We start from the raw sequence: 12,623 nt of genomic DNA, 5'->3' as shown, positions 1-12,623 counted from the left end.
TGCAATTCTTGTTTTGTATTTTGGGGTCCAGTACTACTCTTTTAAGTCCGGTCCCACTAGTACAAGTCTCATTTTTCTAATTATAGAAATTCTGAATTTGCAGTCTATGAACGCTTGTGTGTAGATTACATTTGCCCTACTCCCTCAGACATCTCAGACTCTTTTTGGTATTCTGGGTGGCTTACACTTCTATTTTATTCAGCTAGATTTCAGTCCCCCTGTATGTTAAGAGTCTTCTAAACATGCACATCACCAGGTAGCAAGTGCCAGGCACCCATCTTCATCCCTCACTGAAAAGTTCTTTACGTGAAATGTAAGGGCCAGGATCCAGGGCAGCAACTTAGGAACTTGCCAAGGCTAATCACAAAGCTATTGTTAAACTTTTACCCTTTCCCTGTCATTGTGTTCCTGTAGAAAACCCTTGATGAAATGTTAACTCTCACCACACTTTCCAGATGGAGAAGCTATCACATCACTGTGTGGTGTATTTTTTTTTTTTCTTCTATAGTATGCAGTGAATCCTCCTTCAAGTTTGAATTTCAGACTGCCACAATTCGTTTGAGTTATTTAATAGTATTCATAGAAAAATAAACTCTAAACTGGTAATACGCACATATTAACATTCTAACAAAAAAAAATGGAGACCAATTTAAAGCATGCGTCTGTCTTTAAATATTAAAGCACAAGATTGCTTCACTTGTGTATCTCCAGGCAAAATGTCGTTAATCAATATTCCATAGAACGGAGCATTGTTGGAGGTGACCGTTGTGCATTCTTTCCCTGGTTTGTACATCATTCCTGGGCCACACTCAGGGAACAGCGTCTTTTTCTAGGGGGGAAAAAGATGTTTTGTAAGACCAGTTTCCAAGTGCCCAGGGCCATTTTTGCTACCTTTCCCTCCTCTGCATGGTCGCTGTCTGGACTCAGGAAAGGTACACCTTTTTTTTTTTTTTTTTTTGGTCTTTGGTTTTTCTCCGGTACCAGGAACCGAACTCACAACCTTGCGCTTGCCAGGCAGGCGCTTTGCCGCTGAGCTAAATCCCCAGCCCGGTACACCTTTTTGTGTAGTACCTCACTGGCTCTTGGCTCTGAGGATTCTCCTCCGCAGAGCTTGTGGCCTCTGCCCAGACACCACACCTCCATCCCAGGTTCATTCTTCTGTTTCCTGCTCTTGTCTGCCCAGTTTCCCAGGGCTCTGGCTCAGCCCTGCACCCAGGTTGGTAGCTTACCTGCATAACCTTGTGATACACTCGAAATCATCCCGGCAGGAGGCTCCAATGGGCCTGAGGGAAACTCCTCTCCAAAATGGGGTCATTCTTCGTGGCCTTTTCTTTGCCGAGCTCAGTTCTGGTATAGGGTAGCCATCTATCTGTAGAGCAAAGACAGAGTCACCTCAGGTGTGGAAGAAATGGTACCCTGCTGCACACCTTCACAGAAGGATCATTCTCCGGTTCTGTAGGCTCAGAACAGGAACCGCTCCTCAGGACTGGGTTTGTCTCTCTAGGTCCACTTGAATTCCAGTGCCACTACCAGTCCACAGACACACGTGCGTCTCCTTCCTTACCTGGCCCAGCAGCAACAGGCAGATCATGAGCACTGCAAGGAGTTTGAGGTGCCACATCTTGGCAGAGGACGTTGGAGCCTGGAAGCCAAGCACGGTTACCGCTTCCTTTTATAGACTGACATCTGCCTTTCTCGTGGTTGCCAGATGAGAGGGGGCAAAGTTTGTATTTTGTAATCAAGATCAATTTAATCGAGTTAATGTCTACCAGAGGAATGTGCTCAAGGGCTACTTTCAGGCACATTGTATTTACTGATCCTTCATCTGGACTTTGAGTGATTGTGTTGCTGACCTGGACCTTTTTACCCATTGTATCAAAAGTCCACATTGCCCTTCCTTTCCTTTGGGAGCCACGTGAACCCCGAGGGGGAGACTGGGAGCCTAGCCACATTCTGTTCTAAAATAGCACACTGTGGGTGTAGCCCAGTGGTAGCGCGTGTACTAAACGTGTGAGAACCTGGGTTGAATTCCCAGCACATGTACGCATGTACACGCACCCTAAAATAGCTCAGGGCAGTCCTTACTGTCAAGACACAGTTCTAACAGTGAAGTCCTAAGAAATGCTGAGCTTTTTCTTGCTAGGAGCACTGATCTGTTGTGTTCAGTGTGGCCCTTAAATCCCTTCTGAGGGAGCAGATGTAAGCAAGATTCCCATCGGCATAGATGGGCCATCACCTGGCGGTCTGTACCAGCTCGTAACATGACAACCCAGTTAAGGTAAATTCGAAAGTACAGCCTCCCCAGTGCTTCCCAGGAGAAGAGCAATCAACAGGGGCCCGAGCCATATGGGCCCGTAGGTGAACTGATTGTAGGTTGTGGACGTAAGTGGGGAGTTAACCAGAGCTGCTACATGGGAGAAGTTGGCAAGTGACAGGATTCAATAATGGGCTTTATACCCAGTAGTTGAGTGAAGGCTTGGCAGAGTATTTTCTTCCAGCAGACAAGCGTAGGGGCTGCAATAACTCCAAAGTCCAAAACATCTACTGGCTTTAGTAGGAATCTGTAGATTTTTAGATCAAGAGGACATGTATGTAGACCGGGAGTTGCTGGATGTGGTGCTGGACATGGTGTCGCACTCCTGTAATCCTCATACTTAGGAGGCTGAGGCAAAAGGCTCACTGTGTATGAGGCCAGCCTGAACTACATAGCAGGACCTTGTCTCAAACCATAAGTAGCGTGAGTACTAATTAAATGACATCATAATCATCACCAGTCCTATGACCAAGCAAATAAAAGGTTCTTGCCAAGGTGAAATACGGTGATATGAAGGACCTCAAAGCTGGCACTGGGTGGGATGTGATTCCACAAATCTGCCTATCTGGGTTCCAGTCCTCTTGATACCGCGGAGCTTGGTTGGAAGGAAGAGGACACGGTGGCTTGGACTTTAGAATCATTGAGAAGTAGATAGGTCTACCAAACCCAGCTCACCAGTCTTACAAATTGAAGACTAGTTAGCTGCTCCCTTCATCCTTGAGGTTGCTACAAAATGAACCCAGAAAGGGCACTAACCAGGAACTTCTGCAGGGTCGAGGGGAAACTCTGTGGTCACTCAGTGAGCATTGAGTAAGAGCACACATCTGATGAGTTAAGCAAAAGGCTGAACAGTGTGATGTCCCAGAACCAGTTGGGTCTGTGGGCTCAGTGCCAGCCTCCCTTTCAGCAGCCTGCAGTGACATGGAACCCATCCAAAAGATGACTCCTGTAAGTGGGCAGGGGAGGAGGGGTTTGGAGGGTAGGCAAGGGGGGAAAATAATCAAGTTGTAGCGTGTACAGGTACAGATATCTCTGATGAATGTGATCATTATGTATACCCAAAATGTACCAGTAAAATCTGATTTTTTAAAGAGCGTAAATCGGGGGAAAAAACGATGAGTCCACTCATCCTGCATTCTGCCTTCCTATATTCCAAGCAGAATCAGACCTGTGTTAATTTCTGAGTCAATACCACAGCAAGGAAAGAGGAAAGCCCTCGCCCCCTGTGCATGAGGAAAAGGACCACGCATCCCAAGACACTCGTCACATACGCTTTCTAGAAGGAGCCTCTGCTAGCGCAAGTATCTCAACATCTACACAAACTCTGTCGTTGTAAATAAAGAGCAAAAATCAAACTTTGAGAAGCAGAGCAGCATGCAGGTGTTAGATGGCTAATTGGACAGCCCTTGAGCGTAGCTATCCCATCACTTGATTGTGAAAACCTACTCCTAAAATTTAAGAAATACTTTAAAGTTCATGGGCTCTCTGCAATCAAATATTTTGCTGAATAAATAAATAGTTACTTCTTTCTCCAAGAAAAAGGCCTCAGCAGCCTCAGCCATAAGAAAGAATGCTTGCTTGGCTGGGAGGGAGGCGCCTCAGGTCTCCATAGTACACCCAGCCGGCTTTTGTCTCTGTTTCACTCAGTAAGATGGGAGTAGATCTCAGGTCTCTCCAGTACTGGCGTTTGGGGGTCCAGATGATTAATTTACAAGAAAATGAGACCAACTTGATAGCGGAGACGGTCACTGGATACAGCTTGGACTTTCTGCTTCTGAGGTATGTACCTAGGATGAAATGGGAGAGAGAGGGAGCGCAGCTGTGTGAACTACATTCCAGGTGGAGAGATCGTTAGGACTTGGCAGTAACTGGAAACTTTTGTTATCCCTGAGCAAGAGGTGCCTAGTAAAAGATGAACAGCTTGTAAATGGAAAAACTTCCAGGTAAGAATCAACAGAAGATCAAAGTGCATTTTTTTGGTGGCTGGTGCTGACTTGTGGGCCTGCACATTGGGCAGTTTGTTGGGAGACTATAGCCCATAAAAACCCCATGAGGGTGGAGGTCTTTGGGGAAAGACGGATTACATGGAAGAAGTGGTTGTGCCACAGCCAGTGAAAAAAAGCCACACTTAAGGCCGGGGGCTCCGGGTTTAAGGATGGTTAGCACTGAGGCCCCCTGCCCGCCGTTTGAAAGCTTTACTCAAGTTCTCTGCAGATTTTGACAAATACAAGGGCTCTACGAAATGATCCCCCGTCTCATGTGTTGTATCGGAGCTCCAAGCTACAACACACCATATTGCATACCACCACCGCCTCGGCGCCTCGGTGGAAAGGTGAGATCCATGGTCCCCCCGTCAGAAGCCCCTTGGCAAGAGACAGACCTAGAGCAGACTGTTTTAGCCACTAACAGAAATTTAGTACATCAAAGGGTTTATACCGATCCAGGCTGCCTCAGTAGAGTGCTCCTGGGATAAGAAGAGATTCACACCAACAGGCTCGGTATCTGGTAAGTTTGGTTCTTTTGAGCTGGTAACTCCAGAGGAGTCCACTACAGGTGTATGCAACACCAGGAACATGGAAGAGAGTGGCTCTGTCCTCTGGGAAGCTTGGGGCAGAATGAGAAGCAGGACCTTAACCACCTGTCCAGCAGTGGTCTTCCCCTGGCCTGGGAAGCTACCTCAGTAATGCAGGATAAGACTGGGTGCATTTATACTGCCTTTGCACCCAGCGCTTTCATCAGGTTCCCAAAGGAGTTTATGACCCAAACATGTTGCAACACCTGGCAACAAGACCCGGGAATAAATCTGGACAAAGAGCTAAATAGGAAAATGACCTGTCTGGGCGCAAGACACCCTCAGATATCTGCCCTGTTAACCTGTATCACCTTACCAGACACAAACATCACTTCATCACAACCTAAGGACTTTAGTGTTTCTGTTGTATAGATGAGAAATTTAAGGTTCAATAATACAGGTTTCTTGCCTGTATCAGAGTAAGGAAGTCACAATTTAAAGGTTTGGGCCAGATTGTCAGTCATAGCCACTCCCATATCCTACCTATTGCATTGGGTCAATGCAATTTGTCTTGGGTTTTTTGCTGAAAATCATTTTGGTTCTTAAAAGCAATAGCAATAATTATTAAAAGTAAAGATAGCCTGAGCCAGAAACTCAGCTAGACTGCGAAAGTTGTAGGTAGCAGGAAGTATCCTTGGACCTTTCTAAAAACAGCAGAGCCAGAGCACACAACTGCCAACCACACCTAACCATACTTCCCTATCCCATCTAGTAAGGGGGAAATGGCCCCTTTTTGACTGAAAGAGTAACTCAAAGGCTCTGGAGCAGGGCCAAACGTTTTTCAGGTGCCATATTTGGGGCTGAATGGTCCACAGCCATAGTATGTTGAGCCCTGCTGTATAGGTAAAGGAATCGCCTCATGCCCTCCTTTCATAGCTGACTTCTCAGGCTAAGGAGAGCCTGCACTGAAAGGCAACTTAAGTGTTAGCAACACACAGTGGGGGCTGGGAATAAAACTCAGCAGCACAAGCGCCTGCCTGGCAAGGGCAAGGCCCTGAGTTCAATTCCTGGCATAAAAAAAAAAACCACATACATTGGTCCTGGGCTCTCCCTTCACTGCTCTAAAGATGTGAGGCAAATTACTTAATCTGTTTCTTCATCCGCAAAATAGGAATACTGGTACTTGTTAACCTTAAAACTTTATTTGTATGTCTTAGAAGATACCCGACCCAGTAATTAGCACATAGTTACCAGGCTTTGCGGTTGTAATGGGAGCAGAGGGCCAAGAACAAACACTCCCCCTTCCCCAAAGCACAGCACCTAAACTGCTTTGCGAACTTTATAACCTACTTTCTTGTAGGTACAGGGCAAGGAGTAAGCCCGCTCCTTCATCAAAAGCCCACGTTAGGCAAACTGCTGAGGACTCAGGGTGAAGGGAGGCTGCATGAACTCGAGGATTGGCAGTCACACCAAGCATTCTCACAGAAACGCAGAGTCGCAGCGCGTGGCCCATAGGAAGTTTATTGTGTCTTTAAGAAACTACAACACGGACTCCTCTCCCGAAGAAGTATCTCTCAGAAGCAGCACTGTCACACGGAGGAGCCGCTCATTTGTCATTTTCATAGGCAGCTGGGTTCTTCCTCTTGGATTTCTCAAACTCCTGGGTCCCCCACGTGTAGATAAGGTAAGCCACTACAAATGCTTCAGAAGTCAAAAGCGAGAGAAAGCATACGTAAGACGCAGTCCTCAGCCCTCTCTCCTGCCCTCCTCATTCTCTCTGGCTTTACAGCCAGTACTTTTAAATTGCAGCAGCAAGAGGTCACGTTACAAACCCACTTAACAAGTGACCAAAACAAACCCGGCCGGGCGCGGCGGTGCACACTGTACTCCCAGCACGGCTGGGCCGGGGCAGCAGGGCTGCCGCCCGTTCAAGGCCAGCCTGAGCTGCACAAGAAAGGATCGACAGCTATCGTTACGGGAAGTGTACACTCTCCCAGGCACGGCGGCGCACGCCCGTAATCCCGGCCCTAGGGTGCCTGAGGCTGAGGCAGGAGGATCGCCACGAGTCTGCGGCCAGCCCGGCTACAGAGTGAGTTCAAGGCCGGCCTGAACGGCCCGGTGCGACGCTGTCTCGCGGGGTGCGCCGCGGCAGCTGGCACGTTCAGGATGCCGGGCCACGGGCAAGCGCTGTCCGCAGCACGGCCACCACGACACTCGGTCGCCGGTAAGCGGGTAACGATAACCTCACAGTGAGACGCTGCAGTCACCAAGCGACCTTAGCCCGCTCGCCTGGGCATCACGTGACCAGCGGCAGAGCCGGCGGCAGTGCTCCCGGACGCCCGCCCGGTCCCCGCGCCCGCCCGGGCACTCACGCGGCACCACGCGCAGAACGCAGGCCTGGGTGCGGCGCAGCACGTTGGGGATTCCCTTGCTGAAGTAGTTCGGGAAGGCGCGCTGCTCAAAGGGCGACAAGCTGTAGGTGATCACATGCCGCATCCGCGTCAGGTTCCCAAACTCGCGGCCCATGCTGGCGGCGACCCTGCAGTCAAACGTCGGAGGGCTGCGCTCAGCCTCGGGTCGCGCGACAGCCCGCGCGGGGCCCCCGCCCAGTGCCCGCCCGCACTCCTCCTGCTCCCCCAGCCCAGGTGCGCCCCCACCACCTCGAGACCCATTTGCGCACCGGGGTCACCTCGCCCTCCACCGACGCCGCGCCACCTGCTTTACGTCACTTCCGGTGGGACAGGAAGCCGCTTCCAGAAGCCGGAAGCCACTTCCGGGGGATACCATTTTCTGTGGACTCCAGGGGAGGACGTAATCCCCCACTTCTGAAGAGCAGTGGGCTGGCCGGTGGCGGGGTGGGCGGGGCCCGGGGGCTGCCTAGCGAAGCCCTGGGGTCGCCGGAAGCCCCTGGCCCCGGTGTGGCGGGCTCCTGTCTCCCTGCTCGGTCTAATCCCAGAAGCCTCAGGCTGGGAGGCGCGGGGCGCTGCAGGCGGGAAGAGAAAGGGGTCAGCCGCTCCCGGGCCCGCGAGGGGTCACGCTGTCTCGTCCGGTAGCTCGAGGGGGCTCGGCTCCTTCCAGGCCATCGGCGACCCAGTGCAGAATCAGGGCCCAAGACCCAGCGTTTCTCCTGGTAACCTGTGGCTTCAGGATGGAAGCCAGACGGCTCAAGCTCGGCCGCACACATCGACAGTGCCGGGCAGTGCGCACGCGGCGTGGGTGGGGCGGCCGGCGCTGCTTCCGCGGGATCGGGCCGCGGCGGGGTGTACAGGCTGCCCTAAAGCACGGGCTGCGGCTTGACCCTTGTCCGGGGCGCCTCCCCGCCAGGGCTGCGCGCGGGGTCGCGGAGGTTAACGGCATCGCTGGCCGCGGTCGTCCGGACTGACCTCTCCCTGAACCGTCTAGAGTGTTTTCTCACCCTCAGCTTTTGCAGCAGAGTTACTGCACGGTTTCCACCCTGTGTGAGCGCGGGTTGACTTTCTTCCAGCGGGTCGTCTCCCCGGGGCGGCGCTCGGTGGCATTCCTTTGGCTTTTCGTGCTGCTCCTTAGCCTCATTCTTCTAAAAAATATCTAGCCTGGTCTCAGCTCCAAGGCAGGAACACACATACTTACTTGTAACAGTGAAGGACAAAAATACTCCAGTGAACTCTCACCCCATCTGGGTCATTCATAAAAATAAAATATATATTTCACAGCGCCTGCAGACATCTCCAAACTTCAGCCAAAGCATGTGTAGGTAAATGTGCGAACCAAAGTAAAGACATCAAGATGATGTATTTTAAAATTAGTAAAGGCAATGTGTACCCCCACACACGCACTTTCTTTTCACCCTACTGGACTGGAGGTTCAACCCAGGGCCTCGGGCATGCTAGGTGGGGGCTGTACCACTGAGCTGCAGCCCCAGCCCACTTTTTCTTTCTTTCCTTTTTTTTTTTTGACACAGTGTTTTCCAAGACAGCCTCGAACTCACTGTATAGGCCAGCCTACCAGCCTCCTGCCTTAGCCTGCCGAGCTTTGGGATTCCAGACATAGGCCATCCTACCCAGCTTGGTGTCTTCTTTCAAAATATTTTGGGAGAAGCCGGGTGTAGTGGTACACGCCTGTAATCCCAGCACTGGGGAGGCTGAGGCAGGAGGATCGTTGTGAGTTCGAGACCAGCCAGGGCTATAAAGTGAAAAGACCAAAAAAAAAAAACAAAACAAAAAAAAACAAAATTGCAAAGTACAGTTGCAAAATGCCAAGGCATGCCCTATGCTAAGTCACCTGGGAGCACCAAGTTCTCTGCTCGCTGGAACTTCCGATGTGGATTGTGACTTTCTCTCACTCCAAAACAGTGCGCAGCGAATAATTATTGCAAGCACCTGGGAGCTGGACAGGTGGCCAGGACTGACAAGAGTGAATCTAATACCCTAAACTGCACACCAACAAATCTGAATACTTACGCTTTTCTACATGCCTTGGGAGTTTCAGAAAGCACCTAGGGGACATATTAAAAGTCCTAATTTCTCACTGGGCATGGTGCTACACGCCTGCAATCCCAGGACTCTCAAGGCTGAAGCAGGAGGAGGGAAGTATTTGAAGGCAGCCTGGGCTACATAGTGAGTTTAAGGTTATCCTGAACTACAGAGTGAGAACCTATCTCAAAAACAAAACAATCCTAATTTCTAAAAAAACAAGACAAAAAAACAAAAAAACTTTTAAGATAATCCTTGATTTTCTTAGACTCTCAGCTACATAGTCCATTAATGTAATAGTAACTTACTCCGTTTTAAGTACATGACCAAGAAAGAGGGAAAGTAAATAAACAGATAAAGCTGCGTCGAATAACAAATTGGAGAGCTAGGATGGTATCAGCTGATACGAACCTGATAAAAAGCATCCTCACCTAGGCACCCTCGAGTTCTGATTACAGAAGCGAGGCCGTCCACCCGCACACCTAAGAGTTATTGAGGAGCCCGCACGTGAAGGCCTCCTGGCCTTTAGGAAGAAGTGGGCGTGGGGAGATGTCCTCGCTGGCTCTCCCACGCCATGGCGCTTCCCCGCGGCTTTCTCCTTGGGTTTTACTGCTTTGCCTGGCTGAGTGCTCCTATTAATCTGGGTTCTTGGGCGTCTGGGGGAGAAGCTCAGAGTGCAGCGAGTGTCAAGTTGGAACCTGAAGCAGCGCCCCGGTCCTTGCTGCAGCCCGTAGACGGCGCTCACAGTTCTGGCCTCCTCCCGCCCTTTTTCAAGGTCCGGTCTGGCGGGCGCGGCGGAGCCCCTCCTCGGCTGCAGCCAGACTCCAGAGCCCTGCGCTACATGAAGAAGCTCTACAAGACGTACGCCACCAAGGAGGGGGTCCCCAAGCCCACCAGAAGCCACCTCTACAACACTGTCCGACTCTTCACCCCCCACTCCCCGCAGAAGTACGCTTCTGGAGGCCAGGTGACAGGTGTGTGGGAGCCGCTGGCTTAGCTGGCTGGAGGGGCCATAGAAGCGTCTTCCTTCCTGTTGCACAAAGCAATTGGGCTTTGCTTCTTGATTTTGTTTTCTCGGGTTTTTTTGGGGGGGAGGCGTGTTTGTTTCTGTTTTTTTTTTTTTTTTTTGGGGGGGGGCTTTGTTTTTCTTTGTTTGGATTTTTTTTGTTCGTTTCTGAGACAGGGTCTCGCTATGCAGTTCAGTCTGGCCTTGAGCTCACTTTGTAGCCCGGGCTGGTCTCAAACGAGCAACGACCCTCCTGCCTCAGCCTTCCGAGTGCTGGGGTTACAGGCGTGCACCACCACGCCTGGCTTTTTGCTTTGTTTTTGAGTCAGGGTCTCGCTATGTAGTTCTGCCTGGCCTTGAAACTCACTATGTATCCCAGGCTGGCCTCCAACTCACAGGGATCCTCCTGCCTCAGCCTCTCAAGAGCTAGGATGACAGGCGTGTGCCACCTTTGCTTCTTGAATTGCACTTTACTTTGCATACTATCTCATTGAAGCAAATGTGGTACTTGATCTGACTGTCCTACTGGGCTAATTTACTAGAATTTCAGACCTGAAAGGGACTTTTAAAGAAGGCATTGAGAGCCGGGCGTCGTGGCCCACGGCTATAATCCCAGCACTCAGGAGGCTGAGGCAGGAGGATCGTTGAGAGTTCCAGACCAGCCTGGGCTACAAAGTGAGCTCAAGGCCAGCCTCAACTGCATAGGGAGACCCTGTCTCAAAAAGAAGAAGAAAAAAAAAAAAAGGTGGCACTGAGAGCTGAGGAAAGTGCCGAAGAAGGCTAGCATCTATTTTTGTATTACCTAGCTGTTGAACATGTGCCTAGAACAACTCGTATGGTATGCTGCATCAAACAGGGTGTTTCCTCTTGTGCAGTGCTTTCCGTGAGAGGACAGCTTAAGTCCCCCTTGCTCCGGTAGGTCTTACAAGAACAGTGTGTGTAGCTCAGTGTTAGGGTTCATGATTCGCATGCTCGAGGCCCCGGTTTCAGTCCCAGCACGCCCCAGATCTGTCAGCCCACAATCAGAGCAGCGTGGGGTCTCGTGTGTGAGAGAAGTGATGCTTTAAAAAGCTGTACTTGGTAGGGATATAGCTCAGTGGCACCAGTGCCTATCTGGCAAGCACAAGGTCCTGAGTTCGAGTCCTTTCTTCTTTTGAGTTCGATTCCTGGTACCAAACAAAACAAAACAAAACTACTCAGGCTCATGACACGCGCCATTCTGACGGAACAGGACAGCGGTGCCTGTTTAGAACACATTCCCCTCCCCTAACGGGCTATTTTACGGGAGTGGCGGTAAAACCTCTATTTGTTTTCAGTCTCCAGGGTTCCAAATTAATGTGTATAGTCAAATGTTTTTAATGTCTTTTTTCACTGGGGCAAAGAATATCTTAACAAGCTTCGTGGGTATTTTTTTGTTTTTTTGTTTTTCGTTGTTTTGGGACAAGGTCTTGCTTTGTAATTCAGGCTAGCCTCAAACTCACTACGTAGGCCAGGCTGGCCTCGAACTCACAGCAATCCTCCTGCCTCAGCCTCCAGAGTTGGGGTCACAGGTGTGTGCCACCACGCCCAGCATGTGTTTTAAATTACTAGGAAGTTTTTTTTTTTTTCTTTGTATAGACTTGCCAAAACAAAAACACTACTTCCCTTACTGGCTTCCTATCCGAGCGAGCTGTTCAGACTTGGCCCTCTGGCCTTTACCCCACCATCAAGCCGCCGTGACTTTTCTAAGGAGCAGACCCAGGCCTGGGTGCCGGGAATTTGGCAGGACGTGCGTTGCCTGTGTGTTACCCTCCTCTCGCGGAAGTGAGGGGAAGGAGGTCACACGCTACACAATATCCCCGCCTTTTTGTGGCGCGGGCTGAGCGTGGGCAGGTGCGCGCTGGTCAAGCGCCCCCCGAAGCCCGGTGAGCCCCGCCCCCGCCCGGCCCGGCTTGCCCGCAGGACCGCGGCCGCGCGTGCGCACTGACTGCCCCCTCTCTCCGCAGGGGCCGCCCCCTCGGCGCCGCTGCGCTTCAGCTTGGGCCGCGTGGCTGCCGTGGAACGCCTGCTCAAGTCGGTCTTGCTCTACGCGGCCAGCGGCTCCCCTGGGGCGAGATGCGCGGGCAGCCTGACGGCCAGCGGGCCGCGCTCCTCCGGCCGGGCTCTCCCCGTCGGCGCCCGGCTACAGCTCGGAGACGACCGCCGCGGGCTTGAGCTCGACGTGACCCAGCTCCTGCAGCCCCTGGTGGCGGCCGGCACGCGCAGCATCCGCCTGTCCGTCAACGTCACGTGCGGGGGCGGGGCCGACCGGGCCGTGCGCGCGCCGCCCTCGCTGCTGCTCTACCTGAACGACACCAGCGC

General features: G+C 51.5%; 3 protein-coding genes across 5 annotated transcripts in view; 1 reads left to right on the top strand and 2 right to left on the bottom strand.

Annotated features, from left to right (window-relative positions):
- Positions 1–553: 553 nt before the first annotated feature.
- Leap2 (liver expressed antimicrobial peptide 2) lies at positions 554–2,097 on the bottom strand. Its single transcript, XM_005376120.2, has 3 exons — positions 1,565–2,097; positions 1,230–1,369; positions 554–829 (listed from the first exon to the last, which is right to left on the bottom strand). Exons 1-3 carry the CDS (start codon positions 1,619–1,621, stop codon positions 793–795), a joined length of 234 nt encoding a protein of 77 aa, XP_005376177.1. The 5' UTR covers positions 1,622–2,097; the 3' UTR covers positions 554–792.
- A 4,231-nt stretch (positions 2,098–6,328) lies between these two features.
- On the bottom strand, positions 6,329–7,599 carry LOC102006544 (cytochrome b-c1 complex subunit 8). 2 transcript variants are annotated; one of them, XM_005376118.2, is made up of 3 exons: positions 7,507–7,599; positions 7,199–7,365; positions 6,329–6,527 (listed from the first exon to the last, which is right to left on the bottom strand). In XM_005376118.2, exons 2-3 carry the CDS (start codon positions 7,350–7,352, stop codon positions 6,433–6,435), a joined length of 249 nt encoding a protein of 82 aa, XP_005376175.1. In that variant the 5' UTR covers positions 7,353–7,365; positions 7,507–7,599; the 3' UTR covers positions 6,329–6,432. The 2 variants fall into 2 exon arrangements, with proteins under 2 accessions (XP_005376175.1, XP_005376176.1); XM_005376119.2 differs by having other exon boundaries at positions 7,487–7,549.
- Positions 7,600–7,875: 276 nt separating this feature from the next.
- Positions 7,876–12,623, top strand: part of Gdf9 (growth differentiation factor 9) — a gene marked incomplete in the record, with an annotated part of 5,588 nt that continues 840 nt past the window's right edge. The window contains 3 exon segments of one of the 2 annotated variants that reach the window (XM_013508382.1): positions 7,876–7,956; positions 10,053–10,251; positions 12,269–12,623. In XM_013508382.1, the coding sequence (XP_013363836.1) occupies positions 10,119–10,251; positions 12,269–12,623 (488 nt within the window). 2 annotated transcript variants of the gene reach the window in all.

This window comes from Chinchilla lanigera, unplaced genomic scaffold (genome assembly GCF_000276665.1).
Source record: "Chinchilla lanigera isolate Chin_1 unplaced genomic scaffold, ChiLan1.0 scaffold00007, whole genome shotgun sequence".
In the NCBI taxonomy this organism is placed as follows: Eukaryota; Metazoa; Chordata; class Mammalia; order Rodentia; family Chinchillidae; genus Chinchilla; species Chinchilla lanigera.
This window is presented reverse-complemented; position numbering and strand designations above follow the sequence as displayed.